The sequence below is a fragment of the Somniosus microcephalus genome, unplaced genomic scaffold (assembly GCF_052327205.1).
Source record: "Somniosus microcephalus isolate GS21.2 unplaced genomic scaffold, FLI_Smic_1.0 unresolved_chr4, whole genome shotgun sequence".
In the NCBI taxonomy this organism is placed as follows: domain Eukaryota; kingdom Metazoa; phylum Chordata; class Chondrichthyes; order Squaliformes; family Somniosidae; genus Somniosus; species Somniosus microcephalus.
The window spans coordinates 18,037,097-18,057,667 of NW_028225182.1; the positions used below are offsets into that span (position 1 = coordinate 18,037,097).

General features: G+C 44.8%; 1 protein-coding gene across 1 annotated transcript in view; it reads left to right on the plus strand.

The window, feature by feature from the left end:
- The window catches only part of LOC147089985 (C-type lectin domain family 6 member A-like), a 42,944-nt gene that overhangs the window by 16,396 nt on the left and 5,977 nt on the right, over nt 1–20,571 (plus strand). The window contains exons 2-4 of the mRNA XM_085977195.1: nt 17,726–17,821; nt 18,673–18,801; nt 19,311–19,462. Coding sequence (XP_085833321.1) covers nt 17,726–17,821; nt 18,673–18,801; nt 19,311–19,462 — 377 coding nt within the window. The remainder of the gene's footprint in view (nt 1–17,725; nt 17,822–18,672; nt 18,802–19,310; nt 19,463–20,571) is intronic.

A 20,571-nucleotide genomic window follows, 5' to 3' on the forward strand; every position in this document is an offset into this window, starting at 1 on the left:
GAGAGACCTTAGAAACTATAAACCACAGTTAAAGTTTAAAAAAGAGAGAAATACTCACCAACCAATCACTTACCTGCTTCCTGCTGACGTCAGACTTTGATTCCTTTTTACCTCTGTCCCCTGCTGCTGAATTGGTCGGGCCTCGCTGAATCCGCCATTTTAATTGCCGGCGTGCTCGATGCTGCTCTCTCCCATGTCCAGCCGCTGTGGTCGGGCCTCGCTGAATCCGCCGGTTTTAACTGCCGCCACGCTCGATACTGCTCTCACCCAGGTCCAGCCGCTGTGGTCGGGCCTCGCTGAATCCGCCGGTTTTAACTGCCGCCGCGCTCGATGCTGCTCTCTCCCAGGTCCAGCCGCTGTGGTCGGGCCTAGCTGAAACTGCCGGTTTTAACTGCCGCCGCGCTCGATGCTGCTCTCTCCCAGGTCCAGCCGCTGTGGTCGAGCCTCGCTGAATCCACCAGTTTTAACTGCCGTGGCACTCGATGCTGCTCTCTCCCAGGTCCAGCCGCTGTGGTTGGGCCTCGCTGAATCCACCGGTTTTAACTGCCGCCGCGCTCGATGCTGCTCTCTCCCAGGCCCAGCCACTGTGGTCGGGCCTCGCTGAATCCGCTGGGTTTAACTGCCGCCGCGCTCGATGCTGCTCTCTCCCAGGTCCAGCTGCTGTGGTCGGGCCTCGCTGAACCCGCCGGTTTTAACTGCCACCACGCTCGATGCTGCTCTCTCCCACGTCCAGCCACTGACATGGTCTTGCTGCCACAGTATTTATGTGGCTTGTCCAGATATGTTTCTGGACAATGGTGACCCCAGGATGTTGATGGTGGGGGAATCGGCAGTGATAATGCCGTTGAATGTCAAGGGGCGATGGTTGGAATCTCGCTTGTTGGAGATAGTCATTGCCTGGCACTTCTGTAGTGCCACTGTTACCTGGCACTTTGGAGGCCAAGCCTGAAGGTCGTCCAGGTCTTGTTGCGTGCTGGCATGGACTGCTTCTTTAACTGATGAGTTGTGAATGTCACTGAACACTGCAGTCATCAGTGAACATCCCCATTTCTGACCTTATGTTGGAGGGAAGGTCATTCATGAAGCAGCTGAAGATAGTTGGCCCTAGGACACTGCCCTGAGGAACGCCTGCAGCGATGTCCTGGCGTTGTGATGATTCACCATCAACCACCTCAACCATCTTCCTTTGTGCTAGATATGATTCCAACACGTGGAGAGTTTTCCCCACAATTCTCATTCGCTTCTGTTTTACTAGGGCTCCTTTATGCCACACTCGGTCAAATGCTGCCTTGATGTCAAGGGAAGTCACACTCACCTCACATCTGGATTTAAGCTCATTTGTCGATATTTGGAACAAGGCTGTAATCAGGTCGGGAACTGAGTGGTCCTGGCGGAACCCAAACTGTGCATCAGTGAGCAGGTTATTGGTGAGTAAGTGTCGCTTGATTGCACTGTTGATGACAGCTTGCATCACTTTGCTGATGATTAAGAGTAGACTGATGGGGCAGTAACTGGCCAGATTGGATTTGTCCTGCTTTTTGTGGACAGGACATACCTGGGCTGTTTTCCACATTGTCAGATAAATGCAAGTGTTGTAGCTGTACTGGAAAAGCTTGGCTAGAGGCGTGGCTAGTTCTGGAGCACAATACTTCAGCACGATAGCCGGGATGTAGTCGGGGCCCATATTATTTGCTCTATCCAGTACGCTCTGCCGTTTATTGATAACACGTGGTATAAGTCGAATTGGCTGAATACGGTCTTCTGTGGTAGTGGCGGCCTCAGGTGTAGGTCGATATGTATCATCCACTCGGCACTTCTGGCTGAAGATGTTTGTTGCGTCCGTGTATAATAAGACACAGACTGCGGAGAACGGTACACCAGGTGTTTACTCAACGTGGCTCACACTGCAACTGATCTGTACAGATTACTACTCAGTGCTATATACAGGTGTGGTCACTGCCGGTACTGCAGTATACATGAGCTGTAAAACATAGTTCCCCCCCTTAAAGGTATATACATTACAATTCCTCCCCTTTTAGATTAACAGTACCATAACACTCATTTAACATTTAAATATCAAACTAATTACAATTAACACTTTTAACATGCAACATTAGCTGAAAATAGTCTATTTATATATTCAGTCTTTGGGAGGCTTCCTGATCCTTTCTGGATAGCGCCTTTCCCGAGTGTCTTGCTCTTGGTGTGGAGGCGATTCTGGCCCCCTGTCGTCGGTTGGTTCATCAGCTTCCGATGCTAATGTTTCTGGGGTAGATGCGACCTGTACGTCGGGTTCATCACCAGGTATGTATGGGTGAGGCATGGGGTTGACTTGTTCCTGTGACTCTAGGATCTGGTCAGCATGGCGTCTCACGATGCTCTCCCCAACGTCCACTGTGTACATTAGTGGGCCCTGCCGTGTGCATATTGTTCCTGGCTGCCATTTTTCTGTTCAGTAGTCGCGGGCCAAGACTGGTTGCCCTACATTGAAGCTCCTTGTTGGCTTCTCATGGATGTGCTGGAATTGCTTACTCTCAACATCTCTTCGTACATTTGGTCTGAGCAAATCCAGGCGAGATCTTAACCTTAACCTTAACCAACATCATGGCTGGGGCCTGGTTGGTGACTGCATGTGTCGTATTCTGGTAGGCGAACAGGAAATTATCCACCTTGTGCTGCAGCGGAATGTTGTCATTGTACATAGCCTTTATTGCCTTCTTAAAGGTTTGTACGAACCTCTCAGCCAATCCATTTGTGGCTGGATGATATGGGGCGGATGTGTATTGCCTTAACCCATTCTTTTTCAAGAACGTCCGGAACTCTTCGGACACAAACTGTGGTCCACTGTCGGAGCAAATCTGTTCTGGCAAGCCATTCCTGGCAAAAATGGTCCATAGGACTGCAATAGTTTTCTCCGTGGTGGTGGAGGACATTTTGATGACCTCAGGCCATTTCGAGTGTGCATCCACGGCTATTAAAAACATTGAGTCCATGAATGGACCAGCAAAATCAATATGCACCCGTTGCCATGGAGATGAGGGCCACTCCCATGGGTGTAGAGGGGCCTGTGGTGGTGCATTTTGGACTTTCTGGCATCCTGAGCAGCTCTTGGTCAGGTCCTCGATTTGTTTATCGATTCCCGGCCACCACACATAAGCCCTGGCTAGGCTTTTCATTTTTACCCCTCCCAGATGACCCTCATGAAGCTCATTGAGCACTCTATCCATTAACTTGGGTGGAATTACCACTCGTGATCCACACATCAAGGTACCCCGGCACATTGACAGATGTTCTCTCCTTGTCGAGAATGCTGGCAACAGTGAGTAGCCATGTGCTGGCCATCCCTTCACCATCAAATCATAAAGCTGAGACAGTGTCGGGTCATTTTGGGTTCCCTTTTCGATACAAGCGTTAGTTACTGGTGTATTCAACTATAGTCGAATGGAATATTTTGACAGGATCCACTGCTGGTGCTTCCTCCGCAGTAGGCAGTGGCAGGCGTGATAGCCCATCAGCATTTCCATGCTGTTTCGTGCCCTTATATTAAATCTCATAGTGGTGCGCCCCTAGAAAAAGTGACCATCTTTGTAGTCGTTGTGCAGTCATCACTGGAACGCCCTTCTTCGGATTAAAAATGGAGACAACAGGCTGGTGATCAGTCAGCAAGGTGAATTTCTGCCCGTGCAGATAGTGATTGAACTTTTTCATTCCCCACACTAGGCTGAGGGCCTCCCTGTCAATCTGGGCGTAGTTATGCTCGGCTGAGGTTAGTGATCGTGACACAAAGGCTATTGGCCTCTCTGAGCCATCCAAAAATTTGTGCGACAGCACCGCTCCAATGCCGTAGGGTGATGCATCACATGCCAACCGAATTGGTAATGCCGGGTTGTAATGGGCCAATACCTCTTTCGATGTGATTAGTGTTTTGCTCTTCTGGAAAGCTCGTCTACATTCGTCACTCCACTTCCATGGCACCCCAGTTTGCAGTAGGGTGTTCAGTGGGTGTAGTATTGTAGACAAATTTGGCAAGAACTTATGGTAGTCGTTTACTAGCCCGAGGAACGACCTCAGTTGTGACACATTTTCCGGTGCTGGAGCCTTGACTACTGCCTCAATCTTCTCTGGGGACTTATGTAACCCCTCTTTATCGATAACGTGGCCACAGTACGAGATCTGTTTTCAAAAAAACTCGCATTTGGGGTGGTTAGCTCGGAGCCCATATTCCTGCAATCTAGTGAGCACCTGCTCCAGGTTGACAAGGTGATCACTGTCATTTTCGCCCGTGACCCGGATGTCGTCCAAATAACACTGGGTCCCTGGGATTCCTTGCAGGACTTGTTCCATTGCCCTCTGCCAAATAGCCGGAGCTGATGCTACCCCGAATACCAGCCGGTTGTATTGGTAGAGACCTTTATGTGTGTTGATTGTGAGGTATTTTTTTTATGCTTCTTCTACCTCCATTTGCAGGTACGCCTGGGCCAGATCAATCTTAGTGAAGCATTTCCCTCCAGATAGCGAGGCGAAATTATCTTCAATCCGCGGAAGTGGATATTGTACGGTGTGAAGGATCGGGTTCACTGTTACCTTAAAGTCCCTACAGATGCGAACCTTCCTTGGTTCCCCAGGCATGCTACTCAACGACTTTTTCATCGCAGGGACAATGGGTGTAGCCCACTCGCTCCAGTCTACCTTGGACAGTACACCTGAACATTCCAGACTCTGCAGCTCTGCTTCGATGGCTGGGCGGATCACATAAGGTACCGGTCTGGCCTTAAAAAATTTTGGGCTTGCGTTTTCTTCAATTTTAATCGTCACTGTCATGGCTTTTAGTGTTCCGAGTCCTTGCTGGAACACTTCGTTCACGTCAGTTAGGATCTTTGACAGTCGCCCAGGTGTGACGTCATCATCCTTTTTGTCAGCCACAGTCAGTGCCTGTATGGAATGCCAATCCAGTTGTATTTTCCGGATCCATTCACGTCCCAGTAATGGTTGTCCTCCATCTTGCAATACATACAGGTCTAGTTTTGGTGTTTCCTTACCGTTATATATAACGGTCACCCTTATTCTTCCTTTGGGGTAGACTTTTTGCCCCGTGTACATCTTCAAAATAATTTTTGTGTCTCTCAAGGGTATGTGTGAGAATAGCCGCTCGTAGTCCCATCGTTTTATGACTGTTAGGGCTGATCCTGTGTCCAATTCCATCTTTACCTGGACTCCTGCTAACTTGAGAGTGATCCACATGGTTCGGTGATCCTCCATTGTGATCACATTACGTAGTTTCAGACAACTCAGTTCCCTGCTTTCGGAGCCGTTATCGCTCTTTTGTTCGTCTGAACTATTCTCGGTCATCTTATGTACCTTCTTGTACTTTCCTTTGGTAGGTTTCTTATTGCTGGTTTTCTTTCCCGACCTGCAGATTCGTGCTATGTGTCCTACTTTTCCACACTCTCTGCACACTTTGTCTTTGAACCAGCAATCATTCTGGTCGTGTGCTGTTCTGCCACAGCGATAGCACTTCTCTGTTCCATATGACATTTCATTTGTGCCATATTCTTGCGGTCTCTGTTGTATCACTGCAGCGCCCCGTGCTGCTGCTTCATATGATACCGCAATGCTGAAAGCCTTTTCCAGCGTAAGGTCCTTTTCAGATAAAAACTATTTCTGGGTTCCTTCACTTTGAAGCCTACACACAAACTTGTCCCTTAAGGTATCTGCCAGTCCCGCTCCAAACTGGCAGTGTTTCGATAGTTTGCGCAGTTCTGTTAAATAATCAGCATTGCTTTCATTCTTATGCTGGTTCCGTTTGTGAAACTTGAGTCTTTCTGCTCTCAGCAGCGGTGTGGGGTTTAAATGTTCCTTTAGTATCGTTACTATGTCTTCAAAACTCTTTTCCATTGGCTTCGCTGGGGTTACTAGATTTCATAATAAACCATACGTCTTTGCACCCATTAAATTTAACAATGCTGACGCTTTCTTGTCATCTGATACCTTATTTGCCTTGCAGTACACCTCTATTCGTTCAACATATGTAGTCCAATCTTTGACTTCATTGTCAAATGCGGTGATACTGCCACTCTTCGGCATTTTGGGTGTTGTTTAAAATGGCATCTCCCAATGGCTTAAAATGGCGTCTCCCGCGCTTTCCTTTCTCCCCCGCTGCTGCCAACGCTGCTCCCGGCGGTTCTCGTAGCAATGGCGGCGCCCTGTAGGTTTCGCGTGCTTCTCCTGCACTGCTGCCAATGCCACTCTCGGCGGTCCTCGTGGCAATGGCGGCGCCTCGCGCATTTCTGCGCGTCTCTCTCTCCCTCTCACCAACGCTGCTCAGCCCCTGAACACCGGCTGCGAACCTGTGCACTCTGCCCTCTCTCTCTCTCCCCATAGACGCTGCTTGGCCCTTTGCTGTGCCGCTCGGTCGGGCTCTAGCCCGCCACTGTCCGGGAAGGGTCTGCCCACTACCTGTTGCCAGCCCGTTGCGCTGGACCACCTCGACTGGAAAGCCAAGCCTGGCTCTCGACAGCCTCCCCCACAATTCTCGAGTCTCTGGCCTTGACCTCCAATCCACTGATCTCCAGGAACGAATCACCGGGAGGTGATGCAGAGTTGCAGGTAGGTTTGAACCTGCCTCGTCGCCAATGTTGCATCCGTGTATAATAAGACACAGACTGCGGAGAATGGTACAACAGGTGTTTACTCAACGTGGCTCACACTGCAACTGATCTGTACAGATTACTACTCAGTGCTATATACAGGTGTGGTTACTGCCGGTACTGCAGTATACATGAGCTGTAAAACATAGTTCCCCCCCTTAAAGGTATATACATTACAATGTTTGCAAACGCTTCAGCCTTGTCTTTTGCACTCGGGTGTTGGGCTCCACCCTCCTTGAGGATGGGGATACTCATGGAGCCTCCTCATTCCGTTAGATATTTAATACTCCAAAATCATTCACGAATGGATGTAGCAGGACTGCAGAGCTTTGATCTGATCCATTGATTGTGGGATCGTTTAGCCTTGTCTATAGCCTGTTGCTTCTGCTTTTTCACATGCATGTAGTCCTCTGTTGCTGCTTCACCAGGTTGGCACCTCATTTTTAGGCATGCCTGGTGCTGCTCCTGGCATGCTCTTCTACACTCCTTATTGAACCAGGGTTGTTCCCCTAGCTTGATAGTAATGGTAGATTGAGGGATATGCCATGCCATGAGGTTACACATCGTGATGGAATACAATACTGCTGCTGCTGATGGCCCACAGCGCTTCATGGATGCCCAGTTTTGAGCTAATGGATCTGTTCTAAATCTATGCCATTTAGCACGGTGGTAGTGCCATACAACATGAAGGACGGTGTCCTCAATGTGAAGACGGGACTTCGTCTACACAATGACTGTGCGGTGGGCACTGCTACCAATACAGTCATAGACAGATGCATGTGCAACAGGTAGATTGTTGAGGACGAGGTCAAGTAGGTTTTTCCATCGTGTTTCTTCTCTCACCGCCTGTCAGAGTGCTAGACTGGCAGCTATATCCTTCAGGAATAGGCCAGCTAGACCAGTAGTGGTACTAACGAGCCACTCTTGGTGATGGAAAATGAAGTCCGCCACCCAGACTATATTCTGTACCCTTGGTACCCAGTGATTCTTCCAAGTGTTGTTCAATATGGAGGAGTACTGAATCATCAGCTGAGGGAGGGCAGTAGGTAGTAATCAGTAGGAGGTTTCCTTGCCCATGTTTGACCTGAAGTCATGAGTCATGCCCCTGAGTCAATGTTGAGGACGCCCGGGGCCACTCCTTCCCGACTGTATACCACTGTGCCGCCACCCCTGGTGGGTCTGTCCTGCCAGTGGGACAAGACATGCCCAGGGATGGTGATGGAGGAGCTTGGGACATTGGTGGAAAGGAATGAATCTCTGAGTATGATTATGTCAGGCTGTTACTTGACTAGTCTGTGCGACAGCTCTGCCAGTTTTGGCAAAAGTCCCAGATGTTGGTGAAGAGGACTTTGCAGTGTCGACTTTGCTGGGTGTGCTGTTGTCGTGTCCATAGCCGGTGCCAAACAGTCCGTCCAGTTTCATGCTTATCATTGTTTTTCGTAGCAGTTTGTTACAACTGAGTGGCTTCCTAGGCCATTTCAGAGGGCAGTTCAGAGTCAAGCACATTGCTGTGTGACTGGAGGCATATATAGGCCAGACCAGGTAATGATGGCCGATTTCCTTCCCTGAAGGACATTAATAAACCAGATTTTTTTACGACAACCAATAGCTTCATGGTTAACATTACTGATACTAGCTTTATAATTCCAGATTTATTTAATTAACTGATATTAAATTCATCAGCTGCCATGGTGGAGATTTCAACCCACATCTCTGGATCATTGGTCCAGGCCTCTGGATTACTATCCCAGTGATATTACCACTATGCTACCGTTCCCATGGCAGATCTTTGGCAGATGAGAAACTGAGCTAGACGGATGACGTGATGAACTAGACAGACGTGAATTTTGGCAGATGTGCACAGCTGGGAAGGTGAACCAGACAAGTGAGAGCGTGAAATTGGCAGTTACGAAATCGGAATAGAAAGCTAAGCTGGTGAATTAGGAAGGGGAGAATGTGACCAAGGCAGTTAAATAGGTTAAGCAGATAGGACAGAAGGTGAACTACACTGGGAGCGGTGGATAAAATCATCCATTTTCAACTTGCTGCCTGGTCGTAAAACGTGAATCTAGCAACAGAAGAAGGAACATAGGACAATAATAGGCCAATCAGCCTATCGAGCATGTCCTGCGATTCAATTACATTATGTCTTATCTGTATTTAAGCTCCATCAACCGGCATTGGTTCTGTAATGCTTATTACTATTGCCTAACACACATGTGTTGAACTTAGTTTAAAAATTTTCAACTGAATTAGCCTGAGAGGCTTTTCACGAGGGAGAGTTCCAGAATTGTGCACAGTTTTGGTCTCCTTATCAAAGGAATTATATACTTGTATTGGAGGCGGAGCAACAAAGGTTCACTAGATTGATTCCTGGGATGAGAGGGCTTTCCTATGATAAGACATTGGGCCTGTACTCTCTGGAGTTTAGAAGAATGAGAGGTGATCTGATTGAAACACACAAGATTCTGAAGGGGATTGACAGGGTAGATGTTGAGAGGTTGTGCCCCCTGGCTGGAGAGTCCAGAACTAGGGGCACAGTCTCAGCATAAGGGGTCGGTCATTTAAGACTCAGATGAGGAGGAATTTCTTCACTCAGAGGGTTCTGAACCTTTGGAATTCTCTGCTGTAAATGCTGAGTATTTGAGTATATTCAAGGTAGAGATAGATAGATGTTTGGACTCTTGGGGAATCAAGGGATATTGAGAGCGGTTGGTAAAGTGGAATTGAGGAGTAAAATGTCCGCAGCAGATTGGAAGGTCGCAAATATAACAGCGCTATTCAAGAAAGGAGGGAGAGGAATGGACTTCTCCACAAAAATGGTTGTGGTCTTAAGAACATAAGAGCATGAGAAATAAGACTAGGAGTAGACCATACGGCCCCTCGAGCCTGCTTCACCATTCAATAGATCATAGCTTATAATCGAACTCAAGGCCCTGTGTATTTGTAGCAAGGCCTCCTTACTCTTATACTCCAAGCCCCTTGCAGTAAAAGCCAACATGCCATTTGCCTTCCTTATTGCTTGCTGTACCTGCATGCTAGCTTTCTGTGTTTCTTGCACGAGGACACCCAAATCTTTCTGAACACCAACATTTGAAAGTCCCTCAACATTTAAAAAAAATCTGTTTTTCTATTCTTCCTACATTATAATCCATCTGCCACCTTACTGCCCACTCATATAGTCTATCTATATCCCTTTCAAGATTCTGAGTTCTCCTCACAGCTTACTGTCCCACCTAGCTTTGTATCACCAGGAAACTTGGATGCATTACACTCGGTCCCTTCATCTAGGTCATTAATATAGATTGTAAATGGATGAGGCCCCAACACTGATCCTTGCGGCACACCACTAGTTACAGCCTGCCAACCTGAAATAGATCCGTTTATCCCTACTCATTGTTTTCTCTCCGTTAACGAATCCTCGATCCATGCTATTATATTAACCAAGCCCCATGAGCCCTAATCTTGTGTAATAACCATTTTGGTGGCACCTCGTAGAATGCCTTTTGCAAATCCAAATATCATACATCCAATGGTTCCCCTATATCTACCCTGCTTGTTACATCCTCTAAAAACTCTAATAAATTTGTAAAACACGATTTCCCTTTCATAAAACCATGTTGACGTTGCTAATCATGTTATGATTTTCTAAGTGCCCTGATACCACTTGCTTAAAAATGGATTCCAGGATATTCCCGATGACTGATGTTAGGCTAACTGACCTGTAATTCCCTGTATTTTCTCTCCCTCATTTCTTGAAAAGCGGTGTTACATTTGCGACCTTTTAATCTGCACGGACCATTCTACAATCTAGCGAGTTTTGGAAAATCAAAACCAATGCATCCATTATCTATTCAGTAACCTATTTTAGAACCCTAGGATGCAGGCCGTCGGGTCCAGGGGATTTGTCGGCTTTTAGTCCCATTTGTTTCTCTAGTACTTTATCTCTATTATATTAATTATGTTAAGTTCCTCACTCTCATTAGACCCTGGGTACCCCACCATTTTTGGTGTGTATTTTTGTGTCTTCTACTGTGAAGACAGATTCAAAATATTTTTGTAACGTTTCTGCCATTTCCTTACTCCCAATACTAATTTCTCCTGTCTCCGCCTCTGAGGGACCAATGTTTAGTTTTGCTCCTCTCTTCCATTTACATACTTATAGAAGCTTTTAAAATCTGCTTTTATATTTCTCTCATTCTATTTTTTCCCTTTTTATCAACTTTTTGGTCAACGTTTGCTGGTTTCTGAAACTCTCCCAATCCTGAGGCTTACTATTATTCTTTGCAACATTATAAGCTTCTTCTTTCAATCTAATGCTACCCTAAACTTCTTTAGTTAGCCACGGTTGGATCACTTTTGCCATGGAGTTTTTGTTTCTCAATGGAATGTATTTTTGTTGAGAATTATGAAATATTTCTTTAAATGCCAGCCACTGCTTATCTGCCACCATACATTTTAATCTACTTTTCCAATCCACATTATCCCACTCGCCCCTCATACCTATGTAATGGGCTTCATTTAAGTTTACAACTCTAGTTTCGGACTTAGGCAAGTCACTCTCAAAATTAAGGTGAAATTATATCATATTGGCCCAGAAATTAGTGTCGGTGGCTTGCCACGCATGTAAGCCCCTGATGTGCACTTACCTAGCAAGCCGGCCGTTGTGCTCTCAGCGAGCGTGAAATTCCACTTTCTTCAGGAGCAGTCCCGGGCTTTGTCTGACATCACGCCGCCCAGGAGTGCAGCCCTGTGAGGTCGCATTAGCATAAGACACGCCCCCAATCTTTCTCACAAGCAACAAAGCCTTGTTAGTATCAGAAGCAACATGGTGAGCAGGTTCTTTGTATTTTTATGAATCTTTTGGTAACTTTTATAATGTTTTAAATACTTTTAAAGGGTTTGGAAGAATGTTAAATAGTTTTAAAGAGATCTGAAGCAATTTAAAGAATTTTAAATGCCCTGAAAGCATTTTGTTCATTCATTTCATTTAATTAACAGAGTGAAATGGCTGGAATGAGCACAATTCACGTCATTAATAGAACTCAGAATTTCACTGACGATGACCTCAGCAATCTCCTGAATGATGTGGAGGCAAAGCGCCTGTGCATCATTGGGAATGAGAAGTCCAGGGCACCGCGAAAAGGACAGATGATAGCTTGGTCAGAAGTTGCCCAGGCTGTCAGCGCTAACTCCACCATTCCACGTACAGTGGAACAAGGCCGCAAGAAATTTAGTGACTTATTGCGATCTGTCAAGGTTTGTACAGTTATTAGAGAAGTGAACTGTAACATTGCTTTAAATTTAACTGAACTAGCTTTAAAAAGCTATTCAAAGCCTGTAGTATAGTCAAGTGACATCTTGGTCCAGTCACCTGAGGTTGCAATAAAATGTTATGGCTTTGGGGCCAGCTCAGCATCATCTATTGTGCTCTTATCTTGATTCCACTGGTTTGAGCTGTAAAAATTCAATCAGTGAGTTAAAAAAGCACCCAACTCAGTCTTCAAAACATTTGGTGTCCCTGTCTCAAATGCAAGTGGGTGCTTCATATTTTCTGCTTTCATTTTAGAGTAAAAGTGCTCACAATGCCAGAGAACGCGCACTGACAGGCGGTGGTGTTGCCATGCTAAGGGATTTAACCAAACATGAGGAAAGGGTCCAGCAGCTGTTTGGATGTACTAGCGATCGCCCCTCGGCTGATTCTCAATCAGAAATTGTTGAACCTGAACCTGAGTTGCGCTGGCCAGCTCTATCTTTAAAAAGGTTAGGTGTGTGTTGAATATCTGTGATGTGGCAGATCATGATTAACCTTTGCAAATGTGTAGTGTTTCCTTTTGTCAGTTGGACAGCATACCTCTCCCACATGGGATGAGCAGAGCGTTGAGTCTGCGGCCGCAGAGGACATTGGGGAAGGGGTTGCTGATGCAGTGGGAGAAGTAAGTGAGTTGGTGGAGGACCTGGAGCAACATGTGCTATGTTAGCTAGTGCAAGAGGAGGGTATGGACCCTGCGTTGCTGCACATTATCTCACCATCTCCTGGCCCCTCTGGCTCCGTGCGAGTCACTGATGTTTGTGGCCCCACAGACAGACACCAGCTTGATACTTCAGCGCAGGTGGGAGGAGCAGAATGAGATTTGCTAGAACAGCACTTACAAGCTGAGGAGCAACAGATTGAAAGTTTCATTCAATTGATGTGTTCTCTAACTGAGAGGGATGTTGACTCTAGAGCCTCTATCAAGCAGGGAATCGATAATATTGCCAGTACACTTAATCAGATAGCATTGCAGTTGGTGGCGCTTAATGAGAATATCATAACACTATCTAGGTCGCATGAACCACATTCTGCTGCCATTACTGTGACTCCTGCAGAAGCGCCCTTGCCTACTCACAGTGCAGAAACAGTGCAGGCTGGTCCGCCAGTCATGATGCAAGCCAACGTTGACTTGCAGCAGTAGCAGCAATCCTGTCATGAGGCAATTGCTGCAGGCAAGAGAAGGCACACAGGGGCCTTTCAAGTGGCAGCTGAGGGCTCCAGTCACGGGGAGGGAAAAGGCGCAGGAAACGTTAGGGTGTGACCTTCTGCGCAATGCACCTGTTTGGACCCTCAGTCACAGATGCGAGGGGGCAAAGTGTTCAATTGTTTAATTTTTCATCCTATTTACATGTTAAATGTTGTCTTTGCTTTTTTCATTGAAATGTATATTTGTGACTGAAAGGATATGTAACCTTTTTGTTTAAACAGTAAGGCCTGTAGTCACTTTAAAAAAGATTAAAAGTTTTATTTCAACAAAAATATTTTTACAACTGTTTGAAGATTAGAAAATAGCTAGCTTCCATCTTGAATGTCTTTATTGCACTAAGAAACCAAAAAAAGTTACTTTAAACTGTTTACAAATTTTTTTCTGAACCATTCCTGTTTACAAAAGTTTGTAAAGTAGAAAATAGTTAGTTAACATTTAACAGTTATAAACTATCTACATCAAAACTGAACCTGAATACTCTTTGATGCTGCAATAAAAGTTCACTGTTTCACTTTAAATTGTGTCTGCTCCTTTCTTTGCCTTGCGGGGGGGGGGGGTGTAGGTACAAGGCGGCACTACCTCGTGAAGGCGTTGGCTACTAGCAGTTCCTGAGCAGCCTTACTTTCGGCAGCACTTGGATCCTCACCATGAGGCCTGGCCACAGGCACATTGGCATCGTATTCATCCTCCATTTCAGCAGGGAGCTCTTCTGCAGTGTTAAGGGTCAGTCCTTCCTGCAGGGCAAAATTATGCAAAGCACAACAGGCCATCAGAATCCTTGTCACTTTCTGGTGAGAATACTGCAAGGTCCCCCCTGACCTCTCCAGGCACCGGAAGCGTGATTTCAGAACTCCGATTGTCTTCTCCACCACCTGACGTGTGGACATGTGTGCCTGGTTGTATCTCTCCTGAGCCTCATTATTGGTCTTGCGGTAGGGAGTCATCAGCCAAGATCTTAGCGGGTAGCCCTGGAGGCAATTTGCTGAGGGCATCATATATGTTAGAGTTACGGAGGATGAAGGAGTCATGATTACTTCCTCAGTGCGTTGCCTTCACGTTTAGGATCCTGAGGTGCGCATCACATACTATCATAACATTCAATGAATGATACCCCTTCCTGTTGATGTATGTCACAGGTGCATCCAGTGGTGCCTTCAATGCAATATGGGTTCCATCGACGGCCCCAATCACTTTGGGGAATCCAGCAATGCGACGAAATGCAAGGGCCATCTCCTTTTCATATCGAGTGGACAAGTCATACTTAATGAACTCTGAAAGCCTACACATAATGGCATCTGTGACCTGGTGAATGCAGACCCTCGCAGCATTCTTAGAGATGCTGCTTATGTCACCGGTGACTGCTTGAAATGACCCACTTGCAAAGAAGTTCAATGCTGTGGTAACCTTCATGTTCACTGACAAGGCAGTGCGGGTCTTCGAGTGTGGTTGAAGGTCCTCCTTCAACATGTCACATAGTCGGCCGATTGCCTCTTTACTGGAGCGCAGCCTCCTCACACACAACTCCTCCGACAGCATCTCAAATGGTCGCCTCTCCCTGTACATTCTCTGGGGTGGGTAGTAGTTCCTTTTGATCAGGAGACGGTAATGGTTCCTCAGTGTTCTATGTTGTTCCCTGGTGTTTCGAATTCTTTGAAGCAAAATCACACACAGCATCAGGGCAGCATTTCTAGAGGGCATTTTTCTCAATCACAGGCCTCTTCCTTACACAGACGTCCTTGTAAGGAAAAAATGGAAAGAGTTGTTAAAGTAATTTTAATGAACTGACTGGCTAGAAAATCACCCCGGGCTATGGCAGGAAAAATGTGTTATCGGCTTGGTAACACGTCATACCCGCCTGATGAATACCACAGCCCGAGATGATTTTCCAATAACTAACATTTTCTGAAAGTCATAACTACATACATACATTCATACACATACGTAAAGGAATATATACATACATACACATACGTAAAGGAATATATACATACATACATACACATATGTAAAGGAATAGATACAGACATACATACATATTTACTTAAAAGAATATATTACTGATGAAAAGTTTCTTTCTCAAAAATTTTGGAAATGTTACATTATTCATTTTCAAACAGTCATTTTCGCATTTAATAAACACATCAAATTCAATTAGGCCTTGCACACAGCCAGAGTTGCTCCTTATACCTACCTTACTCAAAACCCGTTTTGAAAAAAAAATTAAAGTAGCAAACTTACCTCAGACTTTCTTAAAATAACTTTTCTCCCTTTCACAACCAAAAATGTGCCTTTCAGAAGCTCCACTGATGAAATAGTTCTTCCTCCTGAGCGTTCCGGCGCTTCTCGGGGGCTTTACTCCTGCTTTTTAGATGTGTAAATGCTGGGGACTTACCCTCACTGCAGCAATTCACAAAAAAACCGAAGTTCAATGCGCACGCACTGCCTCAAAAGTCACACACTTTCCACCTCTGAGCCCCTGCTTTCAGGGGAGCGGAAGTGCCGATTTCCCGTGCATGCGCTGTGCATGCAGAAAACCGGCACTTCCATCGGCCCCACGCGTGAGTACACCATGCGTACTCACGCGTTGGGACACGAATATCTGGGCCATTATGATCATTCTGCCCCAGAAGATCCTTTAATATGAGATTGCTAATTAATGCTGTCTCATTACACAATACAACATCTAAAATAGCCTGTTCCCTGGTTGGTTCCATGATATATTGTTCTATGAATATGTCCCAAATGCATTCCATGAACTCGTCCTGCAGACTACCTTTGCCAATTTGATTTGTCCTGTCTGTATGAAGATTAAAGTCTCCCAAGGGTATTGCATTACCTTTGTTGCAAGCTTGTACTATTTCTTAATTAATATTCTTTCCAACGGTATAGCTACTGTTAGCGGGCCTATATACTACTCCTCCCATTGTTTTCTACCCCTTGTTATTCCTTATCTCCACCCATACTGATGCTACTTCCTGATCTTCTGAGCCGAGATCCTTTCTCGATACTGTCCTTATGTCATCCTTTATTATCAGGGCTACTCCCCCTCCTTTTCCATTTTGCCTGTCTTTTCGAAACGTCAACACCCTGGAACATTTAGTTACCAACCGTGGCCACTTTGCCACCACGCCTCTGTAATAGATATTAGATCAAACCCATTGATGTGCATTTGTGCCACTAGTTCATTTATCTTGTTACGAATGCTTCAGATAAAGAGCCTTTAATTTATGTTTTTACCATTATTCCCTGCTTTGACCTTATTCTCTGCTGCAGTGCTACCATTAAACGTTCTGTCCCTTCCTGTCACGCTCTGCTTATTTTTCCCCAAATCGCTTCACTGCTCTATGGCCTTGACCTTTCCATTTAGTTTGCTACATTTCCCCTCACCTGACCCCTCTCCACTATTTTAGGTTAAAACCCTATTTACAGCCCTAATTATTCGATTCACCAGGACGATGTTCCTAGCCCGGTTTAAGTGGAGCCAGTCCCGACGGAAAAGCTCCACAAATAATTCAAGAAGGCTCGTTAGACATGACTTACCATTTACAAATCCAAATACTTTGTCCCTCTGTCCCTAATAACAGATTTTAGTAACTTCGCCCAACAGATGTTAGAGTAATAGGCTTATATTTCCCTCGTTTTTCTATCTTACTATTCTTAAATGTTGGAGTGGCATTAGCAATTTATAACCCAAGTGGACACTTTCTGAATTGAGATTTTTTTGGAAGATCTGACTGAAGCACCAAAAATTTTCAACCCACTTATTCTAATACATTGTGTTGGGACCCATCAGGTCCTCGAAATCTGTCTACCCTGAACCTCATTAGTTTCTCCATCACCATTTTAAACTATTATATTGAATCTAGTTATTTCATCCCCTTGATTTACTTTTGTTTCTACTTGTATCTCTGGTAATTTATCCTAATGCTGCACTGTAAAGACCGATACAGATGAACTATTTAGTAAGTCTGCCATTTCCTGATTTCCATTAAAAATATCGCCTGCATCTGTCAATTATAGAAACTGCCCAGTTTTCATTCAATTGAATTCGCATTTACACGCGATTGGCACATTGAAAATGTTCCCTATATCTATAGGTCATTTTTAATTCCAACAATGGTGTAAAACGAGTGGGTGTATAACACATGGTGTATCCGATATCATCCCTTTTTGCACTAAACAAATGATAAAATTAGCACTCTGTGTTTTTCTTTCTAATGAGAACAAGCCCAGTATCCCTGGCACTCCCTAAAACATAAATACTTCATACCCCAAAAAATTAACTGGCTATCTTGAAACTGCCTTTTCAACATGGTGACCAAATATTTCCTGATTACCAAATCCATGTGCTTAAAATTAGAAATTCAGTTCTCTTTTCCTTGCTTATACAGATGTTATGTGATGCACATCACCAACAAATTAAATTTGTTGTAAATTCTTTCAGTTGCTCTTGAAGATATCGCAAACTCCTATAATTTCAATGATCAGCCCAGAGCCATGTACATTCCATTCCTTTTGTTTCATTTTATTTAATTCGCCATCCATTTCTGATTGCAGATACCAAGAAACCTGCCGCCTGGAAGTTGATGGCAATAGTCCTGCTGGTCACCTGTTGTAGTCTAATTGTTGCACTTGTTTCGCAAATAATAACTGGTCAGTACAATTAATTTAATTATTTTCCTCTTATTCTATCTCATCCTGGTTCACGTTGGAGGCCCAATGGGAGGAAGAGTTACTGGAACTGTCTTCGTCCCATCAAAAAATCCTAGGAATTGCACAGCACAGCTTAGATACAGAGTAAAGCTGCTCCACACTGACCCATCTAACATTTTCAGGGACGTTACAGCAGAGGTTAGATAGAGAGTCATGCTTCTCCACATTGACCCATTAAACACTCTCAGGGCAGGTAAAACACGGGTTAGGTAATGAGTAAAACCTCTTGTGAACCGTCCCATCAGACACTCCCAGGGCAGGTACAACAAATTTTAGATAGAGAATGAAGTTCTTAATAAGCTGTGCCCTCAAACATTTCCGGGGCAAGTACATCACGGATCAGATATAGAGTAACGCTCCTGTACACTGTCCCGTCAAACACCCCTATTTTATCTGCAGCTCACTTGTGATGCAAACGCTCCCCGTGGAGTGCGTTCCAGATTGATACACTTCAGATTTAATATGGAATAAATTTCCTCAACAATCGTTCCTAATTATGTAGAGAACAGGGTGGATGAAGTTTAAAATCTTCATTAAAGTATCCCTGAAAGCAGGTTGGATGCAATATAACGTCTCGAGATATACTTTGTCCTCACAACATTTTGCAACTGTATTGCTGTCACATTATTGATATTTTGAAATGACTGTCAATATTTGTGATTTTACGTAATTTTTAAAGGCACTCAGAAGCAGTGAAGCAATATATCTCCAGCAGTCATTGATAGTTTAAACAATTTATCATGTTAATTGTGTTATTCTTTTGACGTTGTAAAAGTTTCACTCATTTTAAGGATATTTTCTTCGCATGGAAACTGATGAACAACGTATGGCCCTGGAGAAACTGAACCACAATGTTACACATCTCCAGGAAAAATACATGGGACTCTGGAGAAGGTTTTGTGATCAAACGGGTGCTACTGGTATGTATATTAAACAATTACATTTCAGGAATATATTCTTCTGTCCAATTATTAACATAGCCACTCATTCATCCATGTCCCCACACATAAATTCGATTATCCATTCTTACATATCTATCTATCTATCTATCTATCTATCTAGCTATCTATCTAGCTCTGGAGGTGCATGGAAACTTCGGTGTGTACAGATAAACCGGCTGGAGCGGATCGGTCGCCCGGCCCCTATTGACATCAATTGAATGACAATTGGACGCGCTTGTTTTCAACCAGCCGCCGATTCGCTACTGCCAGTTTTGCAGACCCGCCCAGGCTGAATTTTAAACCTTATGTATATATATTCAACCATCTAATTATCATGTGTTCCATCCAGTTTCCTATTTATCGCTCCATCCATAAAGCTATCTATGTATTATTCTCTCTGTTATCTTTCTATCTACCCATCGATCTATATAATCAATTTATTTATGTATTTCTAATGAAATATGTGTTCAAAACCGGTTGTATTTCAGAGTGCGCTGAAAAGATGTGTCCAAAGGAATGGAAGTATTTCAATGGAAGTTGTTACTTTTTTTCAACTGATAAACGGAATTGGACTTCAAGCGCAAACTATTGCACTGGGAGTGAATCCCATCTTGTGGTGATCACCAGTCAACAGGAACAGGTGAGATGTCATAGTAGCGTCACAATATAAACTCTATCAATTTTATAAGTGCAATGATTATTGTAACAAAATTCCCAACCTGCACTCGACCGTCTGCGTTTTTGCTCCCGTTAATTAAACTGCTGAGGAACGTTGTGCAGAGGAGAAAGCAGTGTCTGTAAGGCGTGGTCGATCTACCTTGGACAATTCCTCGGCATTTTCTTATTTGTTCATGGGATGAGGGCGTCGCTGGCCTGGCCAGAATTTGTTGCCCATCCCTAATTGTCCTTCAGAAGGTGGTGATGAGCCGTCTTCTTGAACCACTGCAGTCCGTGTGGTGAATGTACTCCCACAGTGCTGTTAGTTATGGAGTTCCAGGGTTTTGTCCCAGTGATGATTAAGGAATAGCGATAAATTTCCAAGTCAGGATGATGTGTGACTTGAAGAGTAAGTTGCAGGTGATGGTGTTCCCATGTATCTGTTGCCCTTGTCCTTCTAGGTGGAAGATATCGCAGGTTTGGGAGGTGCTGCCGAAGAAGCCTTGGCGAGTTGCTGCAGTGCATATTGTAGATGGTACACACTGCAGCCACAGTACGCTGGTGATGGAGGGAGTGAATGTTTAAGGTGGTGCATGGGGTGCCAATCAATTGGGTTGCTTGGTCCTGGATGGTGTAGAGCTTCTTCAGTGTTTTTGGTGCTCCACTCATCCAGGCAAGTGGCAAGTATTTAATCAATCTTCTAACTTGTGCCTTGTAGAAGGTAGAAAGGATTTTGTAAGTCAGGAGGTGAGACACTCGCCGCTGAATGCCGAGCCTCTGAACTGCTCTTGTGGCCACAGTATTTATGTGGCTGGTCTAGTTAAGTTTCTGGTCAATGGTGACCCCCAGGATGTTGCTGGTGGAGGGTTTGGCGATGGTAATGCTGTTAAATATCAAGGGGCAGTGGTTAGACTCGCGCTTGTTGGAGATAGTCATTGACTGGCACTTGAGTGGCGTGAATGTTTTTGCCAGTTTTCAGCCAAAGCCTGAATATTGTCCAGATCTTGCTGCATGCGGCAAAGGAATGCTTCATTATCAGAGGATGTATGAATGGAACTGAACACTGCCCAATCATCAGCGAACATCTCCATG